Source organism: Protopterus annectens, chromosome 10.part0 (genome assembly GCF_019279795.1).
Source record: "Protopterus annectens isolate FY-2018-M chromosome 10.part0, PAN1.0, whole genome shotgun sequence".
In the NCBI taxonomy this organism is placed as follows: Eukaryota; Metazoa; Chordata; order Ceratodontiformes; family Protopteridae; genus Protopterus; species Protopterus annectens.
The window spans coordinates 326,925,009-326,948,330 of NC_056744.1; the positions used below are offsets into that span (position 1 = coordinate 326,925,009).

General features: G+C 40.6%; 1 protein-coding gene across 3 annotated transcripts in view; it reads right to left on the minus strand.

Moving 5' to 3' along the window:
* Positions 1 to 23,322, minus strand: part of DNM3 (dynamin 3) — a 2,680,418-nt gene that overhangs the window by 498,836 nt on the left and 2,158,260 nt on the right. For all 3 annotated transcript variants that reach the window (XM_044085220.1, XM_044085219.1, XM_044085218.1), the window contains exon 17: positions 21,711 to 21,875. In XM_044085220.1, coding sequence (XP_043941155.1) covers positions 21,711 to 21,875 — 165 coding nt within the window. The remainder of the gene's footprint in view (positions 1 to 21,710; positions 21,876 to 23,322) is intronic.

Here is a 23,322-nt window from a genome sequence, read left to right on the forward strand (position 1 = left end):
GATCTGCATCCAGAATCCCAGTCTCTCCTTACTACATGAATAACTCACTTAACCTTTGTCCTCTTCACCTCATGGATAATTTCCTTCAGCTCTTTATTAATTATTGTCCACAACTTCTCCTCAGGTTGATAAATGTATGCCTGACCTGTGTATAAAAATAAAGAGACTAAAATAGTTTGCCTGCTTATATCTTAATAATTATATCAATAAACAAGAGCTTCCAGTTTCTCAGTTTTTGTAATACCTTTTGTTTAGTCTCTTCCCACATATCCTAAGCTGCCATAACAAAATCCTTTTTAATCCATACTCCTAAGTACTTCATCTTATCGTGTCACCATAAATATGGGTATTGATGAACCAATTCATGTGTGGATACATAATTCTTGGCTATAGCCTTTGTTTTATGTTCATTAATTTTATATCCCTAAAAGACTTGAAACCGTCTGAAAATGTTCCATAACACTGACGTGTCCTTTTCTGGATTTATCAGGTACAAAATAACATCATCTACAAATAAAGCCAACTTTTCTTGATCACCATACCAATTATATCCTTAAGTTTCTGAATCCCTTACTTTCTTATACATGTATAGGTTCATGTAGTAAGTTAGCTGCCCTTGTGGGCCATTTTAAGCCATTTAAGCCAATTTCCCTTTGTGTGACTGACTGGTCTTACTTATTCCATAGTCGATAATTATATATTACCCCTAATGACAATGACTGGGATCACACTACAGTTAATTTGAGGGTACCCATGCATGAGGTAAAGCATTTAGGAGCTGCCTCTGTCCATTAGTAGTACAAGGCGGCTGTCCTGGGGTAAATTTTCTCTTTCTCATCCATAGCTCCATGGACAGCGATGAACTTTGTACTATGTGGCTGGCAAGTCTGTTCCAGAGCACCAGCAGCCATTGTGAGATATACCTGTCCCTTCAAAGTGCTCTGTTGATGTTGCAAAAGAGATTTAGATCCTAAGACTGAGTATTTCTGATGCCATTTGACTTTCTAATGTCCACTAAATCCATCAGTAATGGGTTGGAGGATGCCTTGAATGCCAGACACAGGTAATCTATTAGCAATCTGTAGGATACCGAGAATAGTGACAGGGCTTTCAGTTGATCCATGTAGGACATGTTGATTAGGCCTTGTATCCTTTTAGTAAGGTACCTCTGTGGGCATTCCAGTAGTTGCATGTGTCTGGATAGATATATGCAAAAGGGGTCATTATACTCAATGACTGTCCTAATGACGGCTGAGTAAAGGGGGGCAACAACATCCTTAGATCTAGACACAATCCCTTTGTTTATAAGCTGTGCAGTATAGAAGGACTTTCTTATAAAAATGGACACATATTGGTCAAAAGTAAGGTCACTGTCCACATAAGTTTCTAAATCATGAACAACCGGGTCAGCCCTTAGGAATGCATTTTCAATGTGGTAGTTCCCTGGGGTAGATGATGTCCAAAAGATACAGCAATGCATTTTTTGGCATTTAGTTTCAGTCCATCAGTTTGGCACCAGTTATTTATTTGGGACAAACCTTCCTACAGGACACTTAAGTCATCTGGGGATTTGATGACTGCTCCTAGCTTGCAGTTATCTGCAAACTTAGTCAGCCAGAGCCCTTTGTTATTGACTTTTACTTCAGACAAGAGAATGCCAAATAGGAGAGATCCCAGCACAGAACCCTGTGGAACTCCACAGGGGATTGGTCTCTTTATGGAGGTAACTTCCCCTATTTTGATTTTCTGCACTCTTTCTGTGAGCCAGTTGGCAATCCAGCAGGTGACATATGGGTTTATTCCCAGTTTATTTTGCCAATGGTTCTAAATATAAAGCAAATAACAAAGGGAAAGATGACAGCCCTGCCTGGTTCCTCTGTTCAAACACAGCTTATAAGAGAGGAACCCTTTCACATCCTGCTAATTAACTTTATTATTGTATCAGGGAATGCAAATTGCCCTAATCTTAAAATCCCAAACTTCTCTGTTGAATGCTTTCTCTGCATCAAAACCCGACAACTGAAGTATTCTCTTACATTCTGTTTCCCACTAGAACATCATTGTTAAATTAATGTCAAATATTTGCCTCCCCTTCACAAAACACATTGATCCATATCTACAAATTTTGGCAACATCTTTGCCATTCTTTTAGCTAGTGCATACATAAACACTTTATAATCATGGTTTAAAATTGAAATGGATGAAGCTGGATGTGATGGGTATTAAAACCACCACGGCATTCTTCTAAGATGTTGTTGCATCCTCCTCTTAAAATACTGTTAAACAGAACCTTCCAGATCTTTATCACTTTCTTCCCTCCTAATTTCCAAACTCGCACAGCAATACCATCTGTTCCTGGAGACTTTCCTGTAGATTGGTTATACATCACCATTTTTATCTCATCTGTTCCTACCTTAACTGTTATTTGTTGATCCTCATTTACCTCTAACCTTGGCATACTTAAGCCTGTCACAAATATTTCCATTTATGCTTTTTCCTGATTTCCACATTTGTTTGCTTTATTCAAACATAAACATTTCTGAAATATCTCTAATACCTCTACAGGATCTTGGGTTATTATTATTTTTTTTTTTATAGGCTCCCTAAGTGTGGTGACAACTCTTTCTACTTTTTCTTGCCTATGTTATTGTGCTAAAAGTTTTTGTGTTCTGGTGTTATTGTCATAAAACACTTGCTTAACTGCAATCTTAATAAAACTCCTGCATATTATCCAGATACTTCCTTATTTTCTCTCTAGCACTCTGCAGGTGTGCCTCCTCTTATTCTGTGAGATTCCCCTTATTCTGTAATACTTTAACCTTAGTCAGTCCCTCTAAATAAATCCTGTTACTTCTTGACCATATCTTTTTCTTTTATTTCTACCCTATTTTTAAACTCCATTTTCATTTTATCCCACTCACTAGCTATAACTTCTGAAGAAATTTTTATCCTCCCTGATAAATCTTGAATAATTTCCACTACCATTCCTTAAATTCCTCTCTTTATAACAGGTAGGTTGGGAAGCACCAGTGTCTAATTTTTACTTCATTACCCTACATTTTTATCGTAGTTTTTATTGCTGCATGATCAGAAATAGTTATTGGATGTGTGCCAAGGCTTTCAATTATATGCACATGATCCTGTGAAGTATAGTTTCTATCTAGTCTAGCCCAGTTATTGTACATTGGGGAATAAAAAGAAGTTATGTACTCACCATAACATTACATCTGAGTAGTTATACTTCATTTTTCTGCAACCTGTGGGTATTTGGATCCATATCAGATCCAAGCCGGCAAATTATTTTCTAGCATCTGCTCCAAGCTCCGAGCTCCTGCCCCTACCCATAATGCACCACCATCTCCTGCCTTCCCTCAGATCGAGTTTGCTGCAACTATACACATTAGCAACTCAGCCCCAAGAACCCAACATACTTATGGATATGATAAGGTCATGGGGACAGAGGGAGGGAAGGGTTGCAGAAAAATGAAGTATAACTACTCAGATGGAACATTATGGTGAGTACATAACTTCTTTATCTGAAGTAGATAACTTCATTTCATCTGCAACCTGTGGGACAGAGTCCCCAGCTGCTTAAATCCTGGGAGGCCCTCATGGAAGGATATTCCTGGGCACCGCAGAGCCGAAGGATGCTCTTCCTCTGGAAATCAGGTCTAATTTATAATGAGAAATGAAAGTATGTGGATTTGCCCAAGTTGCTGCTGCACAAATGTCATCCAAAGAAACCCTAGACCAAAAGGCAGCAGAAGTTGCCATGGACCTGGTAGAGTGAGCTTTAATTATACCAGAAGGAGATAAACCATTTCCTTTGTAAACATACGAAATGCAAAGAGTGATCCGGTTTGGAAAAGGAAATGAACAATTGGTTGGACTTGTGGGATGACTTTGTTCTATGAAGATAGAAATGAAGTTGTCTATGAACATCTAACAAGTGAAGTTTATATTCACCCTTGTTTTGGAAATTGGGAAAGAAAACGGGTAGATTAATACACTGGTTTATGTTTGATTCAGATGCCACTTTGGGTAAGAATGAAGGATTTGTACGGAGAGATACCCTATCCTTATGGAAGACCAAATAAGGAGGCATGGTAGACAAAGCCTGAAGCTCAGAAACCCTCCAGGCTGATGTAATGGCCACAAGAAAGGCTGCCTTCCAAGACAAAAATTTTAGTTCCACTGAAACTGCAGGTTCAAAGGGGGGAGCCACCAATGCCTGGAGGACGAAGGTAAGGTCCCAAGGAGGCACCGAATCTTTGATAGGAGGACACAAAAGAAAAGTGCCTTTAAGAAAAGCCTTACACAGCCTAGAAGAGGCCAAGGTGATGTTATCTTCCCCAACATGAAAATTAGAAATGGCTGCCAACTGTACTTTCACCGTGGAGGAGCTAGCTCCTTGGTGAAAGATACTAGTCAAAAAATCTAACACCACTGGAACAGGGGGCTGTAAAAGGATCCAGGTTCCTGTGAGAGGCCCAAATGGAAAAATGCTTCCATTTACTGCAATAAACTTTCCTAGTGGAAGCTTTAAGAGAGGCCACTAGTATAGATTTTACAGGGAATGAAAGACCAGGAGTCCTGGCAATCAATGGAACTGGAGCAACCAAGCTGTCAGCTTGAGGCTGTCCAGGTTGGGTGGGCAGGCACCCGAAGGATGAGAGATTAGATCTGGGCAGGGATCCAGAATCCACAGAGGAGCTAGAAGATGAGACCAAAGGAAGGGGAAACCAAACTTGGCGAGGCCAGAATGGGGCAATGAGGATCACTTTGCACCCCAGTTGGCAAGCTTTCTGAAGAAACATCGGAATGAGTGGTAACAGAGGGTAAGCATACAGAAGCCCAGGGGGGCAAAACATGGACTAGAGCCATCTCTGGGGGCATCCCCTGGGGAGGGAATCAGAGCAAAGAACTCACTGCACTTCACGCTGGAAGGAGATGTGAAGAGATCACAGCAAGGTTGTCCCCATGCAAGGAATATTTCCTCTGCTACTGACTGTTTCAGAGACCACTCGTACGGCATCAGAATAGCCCGTCTCAATCTGACCTCTAAAATGTTGGAGTGTCCCGGGATGTGCATTGCAATCAGAAGCCAACCGGTGGAAGTCGCCCACTCCCACACACTCATGGCCTCGCAACACAGGGGATAGGATCTGGTTCCCCCCGCTTGTTGACGTACCAGACAACCGACATGTTGTCTGACTGAACTGCAATCAGTCTGAGAGGGAGGATAGTGTGAAAGGCTTTCAACACTAAAAGCACTGCCCTCATCTCTAGAACACTTATGTGCAACTTGGTCTCTGTCTGGGACCACATGCCTTGAACTGTCCTTCCCAAACAGTGTACTCCCCACTCGAGTTGGGAGGCATCTGTGGTCACTGTGGCTTGGACTGGGGATGACATGAAGGGGCATCTCGCTGCAACCTCCAGTGAACTTAGCCACCAAAGGAGGGATGTCCTGCAGGTGTGACTGATTCTGATCGGAAAATCCATGGGCAGGTCTAGCCAAGACCATTGGACCACCAGAGTCCATTGAAGAACCCGCATATGAAGGCATGCGCAAGGAAGAATAGATATAGAGGCAGCCATGGAGCCCAGAGCCTGGAGAAAATCACTCACCTTTGGAAATTTGAGGTTCACTATTTGAGCTATGTGACACCTGAGATGTAAGATTCTTTCTGGTGTTAAGAAAACTTTTAGCTGCAAAGTGTCAAGCCATGCCCCAATGAAGTATAGAACTTGTACCGGTTGCAATTGGGATTTCTGGACAGTGACTGTAATCCATAATCAATCTGCCAAGAGAAGAAAGTAGTCTCGGGCCAGACACAGAAGACACTTGGTGGATGCAGTGAAGAGCCAGTCGTCCAGGTGCGGAAAGACCTGAATTCCCTGAAGCCTCAGGTGAGCTGCTACGACTGCCATTACCTTGGTGAACACCCTGGGGACTGTGGTGAGACCGAAGGGTAGAGCTCTGAACTGGAAGTGACTGGCTCCCAGATGAAAGTGAAGAAGCCTCCTGGAGCTTCTGTGAACTTTGATATGGTAGTAGGCATCCTGGAAGTCTAATGAGAACATCCAGTCACCCTCTCGGAGATAAGGTAGAATGGACTGTAAGGTGACCATCTGGAACTTTTATTTGGTGACAGACAGGTTCAAGGTTGACAGGTCCAAGATGGGCCTGAGGTCCCCCGTCTTTTTTGGCAATAAAAAGAACCTGGAGTACACGCCTAATCCGGACTGGCCAAAGGGGACCGGTTCAATGGCTCATTTTTGAAGTAGCTTTAAAAACCTCTAAAGCTGCGGCCTCCCTGTGAGTGGGTGGAACATCCGAGAGGTGTCTTGTAGGTCCTGGCGGGGCAACAAATGGGATGGTGTAGCCTCTGGATATTATTTGTAGAACCCAACGATCTGCAGTTATGGACTTCCATGCCGCTGGGTGCAATGATAATCTCCCCCTGACTACCTCCAGAGTAGGACAGTCGGGCAACCCCTCAGTGCTGTTGGGCGGGCCTGTCAGAAAAAGGTTCTCTAGACCCGAAATTCCTAGGACCCCATCTACCTCTGGGTTGGCGTCAATCCTGTCCCCCCCTGCCTCTGGGGGAATAGTTGTCCTGAGACTCCCGGGAAAACTGAGATTTCCAGAACCACATCTTCTTTTGCCACCTTTGATTCCTAGAAAAGGACCGCTGAGGGTTAGGGAAGTGGATCCCGATGGCAGACAAAGTCTTCACGTCTTTTTCACTCTGGACAAGAGTGTCATGTACTGTCTTCCCGAAAAGGGAGGAACTATCATAGGAGGCATTGATAAATGATGCCTTGAAAGGGTCCACAGACTGACACAACCTAAGCCAGGTGTGACGCCTCATGGCTATGCCTGTCCCAGCTGCCCTAGCCACGCCTTCCATAGCGTGGGAAAGGTGATGCATGGACATATTCGATACCGACTTCAGAGTCGACATTTTCACGGTGAACAGTTGTTTATCCTGCTGTGATAAGGACTCTGGGGATGACTCAGCAAATTCTGGGACAAGGTCTCGCTGAAGCCAGATAACATGTGCCAAATAGTTCAGCGCACGGATGGAAAAAGTCACTGACGAATAAACACACTTCCCAAACCTATCCACCAACCTGGACTCCTTGTCCGGAGGATGGACTGAGGAACTTTCCTGTGCTAGTTCCTTCTTGGTAGCTGCTGCCACCACCATAGCGTCAATGGGGGCTCCTTTAGACCACGGTTGTCTGTTGATGGGAGGAGACAGAATCTTGTCAGGGCATTTGGGGATAGGCTCTATGGTGTCAGGCTCCTTCCATGCTCATGTGTTGATAAAGTCCACCAAGGGATCTGCTGGTGGGGACACCCAGGAAGTAGATGGGCCCATGCCAAAGGCCTCCAGGAGCACAGACTCATCCGTAGAAGGTTTTGGGGCTGACCAACCTCCCCTCTGGCGGAGAATCTCCATGATATCTCTGAAGGAGACATCTTCGGGAGGTGACCTGGGGGAACCTTCTCCTTTCTCTAAGTCTGTGTCCGTAGTGATGGACTCAGAGGAGTCCAAGTGCCTCCTTTTGCACTTGTGCTTATGGTTGCCCTCTTCAGTGGGACACTCTGAAGAGTACTCGTGAGCCGCAGGGGGTTCCTCAGAGGGAATAACTAACCTGGGGTCCTGTGACATGGGCTGTCCTTGAGACAGGATGAAGGGAGTCAAAGCAAAATGCAGAGGGGTCTGGGTGGAATCTGAGGAAATGGGCTGGGGGTCTCAATCCTTGGGAGAGAACCCTCTCCAACACTTCAAACGATGATGGAGAGCATACCTCCTTGGCACCCAGTAAGGAAGAAGACCTCCCCGGGTCCAAAGCGGAGATCGAAGCCGAAGCGAGGATAGCCTGAGGTCCAAGGGAACGGTTTGGATCCGAACAAGTTGGAGCCGAAGAAGAATCCATTCCCTCAGGTCAAAGAAGATTCAAAGAAGTCAATCAGGTTCAGGAGACAAGATCAGCCCTTCACAAACCCAAACTGGGTGGGGTCCAGTGTTTGAAGGTTGCCAATGTCTTTGTTTATAAGTTCCATGATAATGCGTTCCATGCCCTTGCAGATCAGGCTCATCAGACTGATGGGATGGTAGTTCCCGGGATCCAAGGTGGATCCCCCCTTGTGGAGTGGGATAACTGTAGCTGTGTGCCACTCAGTGGGCACGAAGCCTGAGATGAGGCTATGATTAAACATGACACTTAGGTGAGGTGCCACCAGTTCATTTTGTAGTTCATGTTGTACACAGCCTAGGATGTCATCTGGTCCCATGGATACTATATTCTTAGCTTTGGAGAGTGCGGTTTCTACCTGTGTGGCCATGATTACTGGAATTTGGCAATCTTTTGGTATTGAGATGTGCCCTTTAGGGGGTGAAGTTGGCACTAAATCGACCTGTCAGGATATTGGCAATATCCTTGGGATCAGTATATTTAATGCCATTCTGTTGTAGCTCAGAGAAGATCTGAGCATTTCCATTTAGATTCTTGGCATAACTATAGAATGCCTTGTGGTTGTCTTTGGAATCTTTGGCAATTTTATTTTCGTAACTAGCTTTGGAGGATTGTATGAGGGATCTCAGCTTCTTACACAAGCTGGTGAGGGAGGTTTTTGCATCCTGGGATTTTCCTCTTTTCTGCAACAGTTTCTTCCTTCTGTTGTATAGTTTGTTTATGGCAGGGGACCACCAGATTGGCTTCCTTTTTTTGGAGGAGAGTGTCTTGGTTCTATTTGGGATGGCATGATTCATGCACGAGTGGATGTGCTCATACAGTGCCTTAGTGTAGGATTCAGCATTCGAACATTCAGCTCCCGTCTGCATGGGTGTCATGAAGTTTGTCACTTCTGACTTGAGTAGCATGAAGGTGGCTTTGGAGAAGTTTTTTACAGAGGTTTCCATACTGGGGGGTGGGGGTGGGATGTGGATGTCAAAAGTGATTAGCTTATGGTCAGACCTGACCAATGACGGGGTGACCACTGGTGTGGAGCATCTATCTCCCATGTTGGTAATGACCAGGTGTAGGATATTGGAGCCCCTGGTGGGACAATGGATTAGTTGATCCAAGGCGTTGGAATTTATGAATTCCAAGAACCGTTGGGAAAAGGTGCTGGTACCTGAGTAGTTTTCCCAGTTAATGGCAGGGTAGTTGAAATCACCCAGTATTAGGCTGTTTGGTTATATCTTAATATTTTCCAGTATGTTTAGAAAGGTGTAGTGAGAATCATGGGGCATGGTGGGGGATCTGTAGCAAGCTACAGTTTAGATTGCAGTCTTACCTAGTGTTAGTTGCACCTAGAGAATTTCAGATGCACTGTGTTGAGCAACTAGCCTGGAGGTGTGAATATCCTTGGTGAATATGGATACGCCTCCACCTTTAATGTTTTGGTCTTGGTTTGGTGGCCGAAAAGTGTGGTAAGAGTTGTAGCCTGGTATTGCAGGGGTACTCTCTGGAGCCTTGAACCAGGTCTCAGTTACTGCACAGATATTGATGTTCTCCATTTTTAGGAGTGCCTCGAGAGAGTGCGTTTTGAGGTTTAGACTTCTAGCATTGAGTATCATTACCTTCAGATTTTGCATGTTTGTATCTGTTATGGTGGTGGTTTTGTCCTTTGAACCTTGCCTAAAAAGGCACTATACAGGGTGGCAAGAGCTTTAGCCAGTAACCTGAATCCCAGGGACGACACGTGCAGACCATCTCTGGCAAAGCATCATGGTTTGTTGATCATGTTGTCCCAGGCAGACAGATACTGGATGCCCTTTGAATGACACCAGAAGCTTAGCCAATTGTTGAAGTCAATCATTTTGTCCTTATACTGTGGTATCATTCTGGGTGAAGGCAGGATGCTACTCAGGGCTAGGATCATACCTGCCTGGGCCACATGATCCGAGAGCTCTTCCATGTCTCTTTTCATGTAGTCCAGGGAGGTACATCTCAAGTCATTCACTCCAACATGGACAATGACAGAGTTGTATTTGTACTTGTTGTGGAGTGACTTGAGTGCATGCATTATGTGGTGGATCCTGGCACCTGACAGGCAGCTGTCTGTAATTTTATCCTTGTTCAGCCTGGTGAGTGGGACATCAGTGTGTCAGACTATAGAGTCACCTATGACTAAAGTGTTGGGTACTTTGTCTTGCCTTAGGGGCTATTGTTGGGTGGCACACTGGTGTTGTGAGCTATGTGTCACTTTGGTTGTGACTGGTGTTTGCATTTCAGCTTTAGAAGTCCTTGTTGCTTGGGCAGGTTAATGTTAAGGGCCTCAGCATATGTGGGTTCAGTGTTGCTATGTGTGGGTGTTGATGGTGTGGGTTTTGAAGGGCTATGTGTTATGTGAGGTGTAGTGCAGGTGTTAACCTTCTCCTCTTGACTGTCTAGCACAATCTTGGCTGGAGCGAGCTTTTCTTCCAGTTTGGCTATGTAAGTGCATCTCTCACAGGTTGTAGTGTTGGGTGGTAGGAGGAGAGGGTTGTCTGTGTACATGAGGCAGTTGCTGCATTGCCCCAGTATGCCCAGATTCACCAGGTGGACAGGAGAAATCACCGGAAGCTGACCCTTGGGCATGCCTGTTTAGGTGCTTTTTTTGTAAAGTATAAGAGCTGTTTTCCCTTACCTTTGCAAGGTACTTTGCAATTATAGGCTTAGTGCCTATGATTAATTCCTCCTTATTAACAAGGAGAGTTGAGTGCTTGTATCAGTCCCCACCTATAAGTAATATTCCCTGCTTAAAACTGGCCATTTCTCTCAAAATTTTCTTAAGCTCTGTAATAGACATTTTGGTGCTATATAAATACATGCCAGCATAATCGTCCTCTCTTGCCAGTAGCCCTTTACTACCACAAATCTACCACTATTATCTTTTTTCCCCTCCTATATCATTATTGGAGCTCCTCTAGCAATTGGAATTACTTCCCTTTTCCTTTGTCTCTGATATTCTCACCAACATCCTGAAATCCCTTCTTTATCAAAGTCACATGCTCATTTCTTTCCAAATGTTTTCCTGCAAAATTGCTATTTGCACTCTGAATTTTCTTAATATAATTCAATACTCTTATCTGTTTCTCTATATCTTTATGGCCATTTACATTCCTAAATAATATGGATAGTGTAGCCATTATGATAAGACGTTTTGGTGCTATATAACTACATGCCAGTATAAATCCTCCTCCCTTGCCAGTAGCCGTTTACTACCACAAATCTACCATTATTATCTTTCCCCCCTCTTCTATCACTATTGGAGCTCCTCTAGCAATTGGTGGAATTACTCTCCTTTTCTTTTGTCTCTGATATTCTCACAAACATCCTGAAATGCTTACTTTATCAAATTCACATGCTCATTTCTTTCCAAATGTTCAACTGCAGCATTGCTACTTTCACTCCGAATTTCATCATATAATTCAATACTCTTACCTGTTTCTCTTTATCTATATGGCCATTTACATTCTTAAATAACATGGATAGAGTAGCCATTATGATAAGAATATATTGTTTCCACCAATTATACATGACAGCTTTTTTAAATGTATATTTCCAACTTTTCTGTTACATGTGCACATTAATGTTTTGCAGGTTGATCTTTTATAGAGTTTTGTTCTTGTTATCTTACATTTAAACCCATGTCACATGTTTCAAGACTTTTTGTTTTAATGAAAACCCTCAAACAAAAACCTAAATGGATTTTCAGAATATCTCCATAACATATTAATTACTACAAATACACAAAATTATGTACATCTTCAAACAATAAAGTTTAACCCCACAGATAGGAACAATTTCCACATACAGACAACTACACTCACAGGCATTACCTATCTTAAAATTAAGATTACCCATGCTAAAGCTGATGCTATAGCCTGTACTCCACTTAAGATTGCCGTCTATTCCCTTCCCAGTTTTGAAAAAACAGTATGGATGCTTTCAGAAAACATCTAACTTTTAGTCTTAATAAAAAGTGCATTGGCTATCCTTAAATAAAACTAAATTATATATGGCACTTAAGTATTAAGGCTGCTAATGAAGCCACTATTTCTTGATTGCTCCCATAATTTCAGACTTTATTTTGCTTGCCACTGTCCTTTTAAATTTTGCACTTTGCATTTCCCTCAGCAAACAATGCTCAACTCTGTCAAGATTAATTCCTTGCTCCATAGAAATATAGTCAGTAATGAGAAAAATGAGAAAAAATAGCCAACTCTAAATTTGTATGGAGTTTTTGCTAATTTCACTCAAAAGAAAACACAATGTACAACTGGCTTCAGCTGCAGACTCCTTGACTCTCACTGAACATTTGCTAGAGGGGAAAAACACAAGCTAATAATTCTGCATATGCAAGAAACTTAGCACTTCTCATGGTATTCATGCTTTTGTCTTGTTTTTCAAGCCTACTTGCAAACATAAACCAGTTGTTTTTAGATTAAGTCAAAGGCATTAATCCAGACATTCATCTATGGAAAAATACAGGGAAACATCTCAGCTCTACATATAATATAATCAGTGCAATTTTATACCTCACCCCAGCAGGCCAAGATTATGGGATATTAACTTAAACTTGCTTTTGTGCAGCCTTTCTTCTCATTTTACATTGCTAAGCCTATAATTCTTACAACTAAAAAAGCACTTGTTTACTTTAATATCTTTATCACATACAACAATCACTGAAAAGATTCACCCTTGCCTCCACATTTGAAAATACCCCTAACTACATACAACACAAAACTGCTTTCCTATATGCTATGCAGTTTATAACTTGCAATGTTTTATAAAAGTACAGTTAAGAACAAAATTGTTTTACTTACAGTTACCTTTCCCCTTTTAGTGTCCTTATAAACATTAATGGCAAAGTAAAGTACATGATTTACAGTCCACCCACAACTTTAACAAAGTCAATATAAGTTCAATGTTTCTCAACCACTTTTTCTTGCAAAGCCATATTTCACAAATGTGATTGGGGCTTTATAATCTCACATTTATTCACTAATTTCATTGTTGCTGGTCTTCCTCCTTTTCATCTCCATATCCTAACACCAGACTCTGGTTCATGTTCAAGGTACTCACAATTCTTTTAGTCAATTCCTGTGCCTTTTTTCTCTCTCTCAAGCATTTTCCTTTGGAATGTTTGAAAATGTTTCACTGGCAAAGTCTCTCTATGAGCTTTACTGTCAGAAGAATGAGAAGCAGAGTTCCATCTGTTCGTTGGCTCACTTTTTGTTGGATAAATTTTGTATTTCCTCCTTAGCCTCTTCTGCATCAAAAATGTCTTTAATTCTTCAGAAAAACAGCAGATTCTGCCTCTCAACATCCCTTAATTGCTGGGATAAATTTTCCTTCTCTTTTGCCTGGTGTACAGTAAATAATCATTTTCAATACACACTCTGCTGTCTCCAATTTTTAGTACTCATCCCTTCTGCCATAGTTTTGTCAGGATCAACTCTTTCTGCTGATATGATTGGTAACCATTTGAAATGTTGGGACCCACAACACTGAGTCCCGAAATGTGGAGACAGAAAGGTTGAAAGATCAGATTTAGACATACTAAGTCCGAGATGCCATTTTTTGGAATATTCCCTTTTATCTGAGATATGCAATATAGCAGTGGTACATATATAAGTCCAGGAGGTGTGGGGGCTTCCATCCCACATGGGGGTGTAGGTGGGCTTGCCTCCTCTGCAAAATAAGTTTTAAAAAGAGTGATTTTCGAGACTCATTCGATGTGTTTTCCATCTTTTTTTTTTTGGCACTGTGCATTTTAAGTGCCAACATTTCAACAGGGAGCCAGTATGATTGCCTCTTTACTAATACTTGTCTTGGCTGCGTTCTCATTGCCAGGTTTGGAGCAGACCCACACTATGCCCTTTCAGTTAACAAATGCTGCTGTGGAGTACAAGCCCAGTTGCTTATTTGTGTTTTCATAAAAGTAATACAGTCTGTTTTTTCCAATTTCTCTGCCTCAGTAGAAAATCTCAGGTTTTCTCTGTGTGCTCAACTCTACCATCTTTGATAACAGCTGTTCTTGAGAAGCCTCATATTGAGCCTGTCTTTCTTTAATTTCAACCTCTGATTTTGGCAGTTTTATCAGTTCATCTGTAAATATAGGTAAAGCTTTCTCTACTTCTTCCAGCCTTATTATTTATATTATGTTATGTGAACTGATATATTCCTTCAATGTTTGACATATTTTAATCAGCACTGAGCAAATTTGATTTATGTTTTCCTCTAAATTACTGGAAGCCATCTCTTGTACAAAAGCTGAAGCTTGAACTGGTCTTTGCTGAACAACAGCATGATTTTTCCCAGTCACTGTTTTCTCTTCACATTTTCTAGTAGATTTTTTTCATGTTCTCTAAATTTCTTCTTTGCTGGCATCCAGGCAGTGTACTTAATAGAAAGTAGCTGAATTTTACCCAGGCTGGCAGAATTACTAGCTCTTATTTTTCAGTTTCTTTTTTCATACCGGGTGAGTTGAAATTTAGCTGCTGATCAATGTGCAGCCATCTTGGAATTCTAACTCATTATCTTTGTTATCAGTTCAATTTTATTTATTCCTTTTTTGTTCATAAACAACAGCTTGCCTACAATTTGCAAAACTTCATCACTTACATGCCAGTTGCTGTTAATATTTATAATAATAGCACTATCCACCAAAGAAAACAGGCATGGGCATTGTCCAACTGTTCTTCTTGTGGAGATTCTTTTAATACTCCATGAATGGATGAGCATGCCATGAGTACAATCAGGTGGTGGTGAGATGTTTGATGTACACTGAGTGAGTGTGTGTGTGTGTGTGTGTGTGTGTGTGTGTGTGTGTGTGTGTGTGTGTGTGTGTGTGTGTGCGTGTGTGTGTGTCTGTGTATGGATGAGTATGCCATGAATGTAATCAGGTGGTGGGGGGTGTTTGATGTACACTGAGTGAATCAGTGAGTGAATGTGCATGTGTGTGTGTGCATTTCTTTATGTGTATATGAAAGGATGAGTGTGCTATAATCAAGTGGTGGTAGGCGTGTTTGATGTACACTGAGTGAGTCAGTGAGTGTGTGTGTGTGTGTGTGTGTGTGTGTGTGTGTGTGTGTGTGTGAATGGATGAGTGCGCCATGTGTGCAATCAGCTGGTGGTGGGATGTTTGATGTACACTGCGAGTGTGTGTGTGTGTGTGTGTGTGTGTGTGTGTGTGTGTGTGTGTGTGTGTGTGTGTGTGTGTGTGTATGTGTGTAAGAGCGTGCATGCATGTGGGATGTTTCCATACTTCTCAACTTCCTCTAGAGTCTAGACTAACAAGTAAAGGCAGTAATTCTGGGAGTCAAGACACTAGGGATACTGTTAAAATATTAACCTAATTCAAAAAGTTAATATACAGCAACATATTTGCAGCAAGTCAGTGTAAATAAAAGAGACAGAGATATGAAACTCCAATTTCTGCCATTACTGATTGACTATTAATGTATGTGATGAGGGACATAGTTTTTCTGTAAAATCAAAGATAGATGAGGGGCACTAAGCTTGTGTGTGTTTGCATGTGTGTACGTTTTAATGTGTCTATGGCTGTGAAAGTGTGAATGCGGGGGTGCCTGCGCCTGTGAATGATTCAAGTGACAAGCATGGGCTGCGAACAGAAACCACTGAATCATTCAAGAGGCATGCAAATTAGCTGACAATGAGGTCTTTCCTGGTTGGTTTAATCTGTCTCTGAACTGAAGTTTTTAGCTATTGGGAAAACTGTTACTACAGCAGTTTACACTTGTCATGGGACTCTTTTTGAATCCCAGTCTTTGTCTCTTGTATACCACAAAAACTGCATTTGCTTTCTTGTATTTGTTTATGTTTCTCATATGGCCAAGTTATAACCTGTGCTAAATGACTTAAAACAAATAGGCTTAATTGTGAACACCCTCAAGGGTAAGGTAGGCATGACAGAGGTCACCCACCTAGGGTATGTTATAAGAATAGGGAATTTTAAGCACCAAAAAAGGCAAAAAGTAGCAAAAGACTGGTGTATACCAGGCACTAATAAGCAAACTAAGGCTTTCCTGGGATTAGCTGGGTGTTATCAGATGTCTGCACACCATTTTACAACAATAGTATAACCCTCACAGGGGAAAATGTCCTCAAAATAAAGTTGACAGTGGAATTCAATACCACTTTCAAGTAATTAAACAAAATATTGAGTTCAGAGATGTGCTGGCCTTTTCTGATCTTAGCAAACCATTTATAGTATACACTGACATGTCAGAGGTAGGCTTAGGAGAAATGCTGTCACTAAATTTTGATGTGGCAGTGTAAACAATGGATTAGTCCAGAGAAAATCAATAAGTAGCAGACCTAGGAGACTCTCTCTGTCTCTCTCTCTCTGATAACCTCTCTGTGGGAGGAATAAAGACACCTTGTTGAAGTTTCAAGTAGTTTATTCAATTATATAGGTAACACAAAAACTCCTCCGCTAATACAGGATCCCGATGAAGGCAGTCCCACAATGGTGATTCGTGGTAGTATAACAACACCAAACTGAGAATGATGCAATCACTAGCCGAATAATGTAAAATAATTTATTGAAACAGAACAGTCAAATGATTAAACGCTTTCATTTCCAACCTGGAAACTTCATCAGAATGAACAATACTTGTATGCAAACGCATTTTATACTAAATTAATTGATGCCATTTCAATTAGTTATGTTTCAGTTAAGTAGTCACTGTGGTTATGTTAAAGGTACCTTTACTCTGTTTTACAAAGCATCCTTCTACGGGCCTAAATAAGCTTCATCTTATCCTCACAAATATGGCCACTTCCTGCACAGCTCCATGCAAATCATCTTCATTTGTTAAATCAGACCATAAATCAGTGAGCTTTTCCTTTAAATCTGATGATGCTCCACCTGTGTGCAGGGCCTTTTCAAAAGCAAACCTTCATCAGTTACATGAAAACCTAAATGAACTCTGCTGTAATCCTTCTTGGATGGATCCCACTGCTAAAACTGCTGTCTATGTCTCTGACTTTAACTCCCACTTAAATAATTATACTGATAAGGCAGTTCCTATCTGCATCAAATATAATGTAGGGTTGCCACCTTTCATTATGGCTAAAACTGAACCAAGGCCACACCCCTCACACCTCCCATAGCCCCACCCATATCCTCCACTCTTCCAGCCCACTTACTACCCATCTTGTGATATCATCATCATGTTAGGTGAGGGGGAATGCCCTCTTTTTCCATTTGTGATGTTTTTTTTTCTAGCAATTTACTATGATTTTCTGTAAAAAAAAGCATAGTAAATCCACCAATGTAACAAAGTCTGATAGTCTGTTTCTTTCTTTGAAACAGAATACCAGAGTTTGTACAGTGTTTTCTGAACTACCGGGCAATTGTTTGATTTCTGGATGGTCTGGAAAAAAAACAGATCGGTGGCAATGCTAATATAATGAGAAATTAAAAAGAAATACAGGAATAAATAATTTAATGCTTATAATATGTCTAATTCTACCTATATTAAAACAGCACATTTAAGTAAACCAATAAGGGGCTTAAGTATACCATTAGGAAGTTCAAGGCTGAAGATGAACTTAAAATAGTCACTAAACACCAAAAATAACTACAAATCTTTCTTTTAACTATGCCAGGAAGATGATAATTGGCACTAATGAATGTTCAAAGCTAATCTACAATAATACTGCCCACTCCAACTGAAAGGGAATTGCTACTGTCCTTGATGACAAATTTAGCACAAATTTTACTCCACCCACAGTTATAGCTATTCCACAGATTCCACAGTCCCAGCCACCCCTTTAAATACAATGGAATAAGTTCTCTCCACCAACTCTAAAACTAAGAATGCCTCATCCATTGGCCCTGATAATATACTAGGATAGTATGGCCTTAACCTCTTTAATCTAATCCTCTCCACTGTTACATTCCTGAAGTCTAGAAAACAGCCATTGTAATGCCCTTACACAAGGGTGGCCAGCCATGGACCCTGGTAACTACAGAGCCATTATTCTCACTGGCCTCATGTTTAGCTACGGAGCACACCTCAAACCTCATTAATCTGAACACTGAAAATAGCTTAACCCTGGACCCTCATCAATTTGACTTTGTCAAAGGCAGGTCCTGCATTTATAATGTCATTCATTTGTAGTACATATCTGGACCTTGCCAAGACCTTTAATACCATTCCTCATGCAGTCATTATTCACAAACTTGTAAATCTAAATATAAATCCTTACTCTGTGCAGTGGTTAGCTAACTGGTTGTCTGACAGAAACTATGAGGTTAGAGTTACAGGTACCACCTCTGAAAGCAAAAAAAAAAGTTACTAGTGGTGTAGCACAAAGCTCGGTTTTGGGCCTTCTTCTGCTCTCATTTACTCCTGGCCTGTGTTTATCCACATCAGCAGATAACTGTTAGTTAAAAGATAAATGTAATATAGTTCATGTTGGTAAACAAAATATTTTATTATATATATAGGTGACACAACCCTCGAATCAGACAGCCTTCTTGATATTTACTTATGTTTTGACCATCATATCTAAACAGCAGTTTAAAAAGCCTTATACCTGGTTCATTTTTTTTGAAAAGCTATCTCCACTGAATCCAGAGAAGTCTTATTTCCTCTTTACACATATCTTATCAGACCAATTATTGAGTGTAATGCACCTTCTGACAAATATATTTCTAAACATATCAGTCAACTCGAAAGACATCTGAGATTCATAACCAAAAAGATCAGTAGCCTCAAAATCTTAGTTATCAAAACAGAGTGAAAGCCCTCTGCCTGTACTGCGTCTCTTATACACTCTTTCATGGGAATCTGTGTCTAGCCTTTGAGCCACAAAAGCTCCAACTATATTTAACCTCTTATTCCATCAAAGAACAAATATCACTTAAAGGAACAAAGCCTACAATAGCAAATAAATAAGACACTGTGGTGGACAGAGTCATCATGCAATTTATCCCTCATCTTCCTATGCATGTCAAGTGAAGTGCCATCCTCAAAGCCTGTCCCAGTCTATCTTGTCTTGCCTTCCTTTCCTTGAGGCTGGAGGGAACTTTCAAAAATGGGTTTTTGGCTAGCTTGTAATAACCTGCACACATATTGCCTAGTACTTACCTATGAACCTACAAACCTCTGAACAGTGAAAAAATGTACTGTAGTAATGAGATTAGGTTTTCTCAATAATAGAATTAAAACTGTATAAAAGGACGGCCTAGTAAAGCATCTGCAGAGTCAGATTACCCTTTATGAGGGTACAGATGATATCAAAAGAAGCAGGGGCTCTGGAAGTAAGAAAGATCCACAGACATGAACCAAAAAAGACTGTAACCTAATAGTATGGAACTGTTCTGAAGGTACTGGCTGTGAACTTGTTGCTAGCACTAGGACTTACTTGAAACATCTGCATTTTTTATTTTGTATAATAAACAGTGCTGTTTATCTAACTCAGTGTCTCTGATGTATTTAATATTCCATACACACACGCACACGCATATATATATATATATATATATATATATATAAAATATATGTATATATATATATATATATATATATATATATATATGTGTGTGTGTGTGTGTATATATATATAGTGTGTGTGTATGTGTGTATACACATACACAAATGATTGACTTTTACATAGTTAACAATAAAGCACTGAGTATGCAATGCTCAACCAGCTGTGAAACAGTAGCAAACACTATCATAAATGCAAGCATAATAGCCTTGTATCTGTGCATTTACAAAGAGTACAAAAAGAACTTGCAAAGAATAATTTCCGTATAAAAAACAACTAAACATCCATTTAAATGGAAGACTCCACCTCCACACCTGCATAGTTATACTGCACAGATGCACAACCACAACATAAGGGCAATTTCCCATACAAAATAAATCATTCTCAAATGCAAGTTGACAGAAGTAGCAATCGACTAAGAATGAAACTCCACTTCAAGGCTGACAAAATTACTTTTTGAGACACACAATGGCACCCATACTTATATGTATATTTATTTTATATGTGTGCTTGTGTGTTGATGTATGTGTACTTATCACGTCATATCTAGGTATTTGTGTATTAATGTAGCTATGTATTTATATCCGTCTGTGTGTGTGTGTGTGTGTGTATGTGCATGCTTGTGCGTGCGCGCATGGGTGTGTGTGTGCATGTGTGTGCATTCATATTACAAGTATACACAGATACAGTGCTCAGCGCAGTTTCCTGCATGTTTTGCCACTTGCGAATAGCATGACCAGTGTTACATTATTTTTCTGTTCCAGGGATGTGACCTGACTCCAAAGATTTCTAAGATAATAGTTGCACAATATCTAAAATTAGTGCAAAAGTTACACTTCTAATTATGAGAAGCTTCTGATGTAGGCTATCTAAATGTAATCCTAAACATGTCTGATTTTAAGTTAAAGCGTAACTACTGCTTGTAAAACACAGGTTTGTAATCTTGCTATGGCCACTTGCAACATTAGCAATAACTTACACGACTTGACATTGGAACAAAATTTATATTATCTAATTTTCAGATGTACAAAAGCCTGGTATGTGATAATAAAAACTTTCCATAATGCTGAAACAGAATTAAACATTAGTATAAGTACTGCATCAAAAAACAGGAGAGGAGATTACACCATCAAATGTGTGGAGCAAAGTTTAAAACTAACAACTGATTTTTTGACAGCTGCAAGATGTCTAATTTCAAAATGAAACAAAAAACTTAAAAATGTTGAGCGTCCTCCAGTATGAAATTAAACTGAACTTGCATTATTACATGCAAAATGCCTGATTTGAAACAGTAGCAGAATTCCATTAAGCAAAAGCTGATCAATTTGACATGGAAATAAAGTTTTGTTGAACACGGATGCCTGAATGACACGGAAGCTGAGTACATGGCAATCGTGAAGCAACTAATTTTAAAATGAAGAAAAGTTCCAGTATTATCATGAAATGGACCTAATTTATTTTGTCACTATTTCACACACTCCAATTCCCAGTAAAAGCCCCCACCCCCACTATCCTGTAGATTGCTCAGACCAAGCAAGAAATATGGGTTGTTTTGGCTACATTTTAAAATAGTCATATTTTATACACTTTAGGGCCACCATCCTTCAGATATGGCTCTACAAAGTGCCGCGGTTCAGAAATATGGATACAGTACTATTAAATGAGTCCATTTCCAGTGAAGGACTGCACCTTTCTGCCTGACCTAACAATGTTTGTGCTCTCATACTACCTCAGAGACATTTCACAATTTCACTTAAGCAGGTTGTTGCAGGAAATGGACTCTCACAAATGTCCTCAAATGCACCAGATACATGATGGATGTGTGAGCTTAACTTTAGTACATCACTTGTCTTTTGTTGCTCTCTCCCCCAAACAGCCTCACCTAGAGGCAGATGGAACAGGAAGTGGTTATGCTCCAGGCACAGAAGGTAAGCTGTCCATTGAACATCATTTCCTATCCCCCAGATGCCTCCAATGCTTGTGCCTCTATTCAAACCCAGGGCACACAAAACACACTCACCACCCCCCACTCTATTGTTCTGCCCAAAGTGGGCCTGATTCAGTACTAAAGAAAACATGTTGCTAATTGTGAAATGACTACCTTTGAAATGAAAAAAAAAAATCCATGATAAGACGAGAAATGAGCAGCTTGCAAATGCACCAGAAAAACTTACGTTGTTGAGCATTAGATGCATGATACTCTTTGGCATTTGGTCCCGGATGCATTTGTTAATAATTGCCATGTAAGAATCCACCAAATTGCGAATGGTCTCCACCTGTCTCTCCAGCTGTGGATCCATGGAGAAGTTCTCTCCAGAGCTCCCAGAATCATTTTCCATCTATGGGGAAACAGATAAAAAAGCCGCAGTAAGAATTTCATTTTTTGTAATATTATATAATTCCCTTAGCTGGGATACTGCACAGCCGCATGTTTGACACTGCCTCAGACAGAGCAGCTCTAGTTATTGACTGTGTGAGTAATTCCTATTGACATCCATCTCACACACTAGCAGAAAACACACCATGCCAGTATAAAAGACGTACGTACCAGGCGTGCTGCCCTCTCGTTATTTTATGCCTAACAAATTTCCTTCAAAGGTGAAAACCAAATCCAGTATCCCGTGTAGGTGAGGTAAGTACCTTAACCATTACGGCAATCTCCAGATGCACCATGCATTGTGAAGAGAACTGAGACTTCTACTTGTGACTATCCCAATGTTTTCATTAAAAAGAACATAACATCTCCCTAATTAACAAATTATGCCTCATTTGTCCTTTGCTATTCAGTGTTGACCAATGAGAAAGACCCTGACTATGATTTGGCAGATTTTACATACTTCTTGGCCAGTATTTTGGACCCTGGCTGTGGTTTGGCAAACTGGATGTCCCTCTTGGCCAGTATTTTTGCAATTAGAGAGTTTTCTAATCCCCCCCCCGCCCTCCTATAAGGAGACTTTCTCTAAGCCTTTATACCCATGGCAGGTCTTAGTGTCATGTTTTTATGCTAGACAAAACAAAGGGTCTGCATGACTGGAACTCGCAATCTTCTTTCCACATGCTCATGTGACATGACAGATGTTGTTTATTCATTCATAAACAAATCTTACACCATACTACTTAGGAATTTCTTCTTATTCATACATTTCTACACATTGTACATACATTTCGTCTTCTATATAGTGTTCTGTCTTACTACTAAATATTATAGTTAATTGCCTTTGATATTTTAAATAGTCTCTTACTTTCCAGTCCATTTTCAGTCTACCATATGCCTACATAATGTAGTCACTTCTGTACTGACTATGGTCTGCTTATGTTGTGGCTGAGGAGTCAACAGGACAAGTCCACTTACCTGATTAACTCGATAAATAAGTAAATAAGATAACTCATAATAAATCAATATCTGGGAGCTACACAAACTTTGGACTCTTTATCTTTGAATGCAGCCCTTATAAGGTTTACAGAAACTTTTGACACAAACTTTGAAGGCAGCACTTTTAATATAAGCTGTTGCCTTTAGTTACAAATGCCTTCTGGAAGAACAAGTATAGGAGTTTGAAATGTGTCTGCAAGAAGCTTCACTTAACTGAATCGAAGACTGAAATTAGTTAAATCTACAACTTGATGGAGATCCCCGTCAATTCTGATTCTTGGAAACAGGAAACAATAGGCATAGAACCTACAGCCACATTCCTCTTCCAGAACAATCTCTCTGTGGTCCCCTCGGACAGTAGTAAAGGTCCTCTGACAATGAAGAACAAGCTGAAGAGGGTAAGCAGAAGTGCA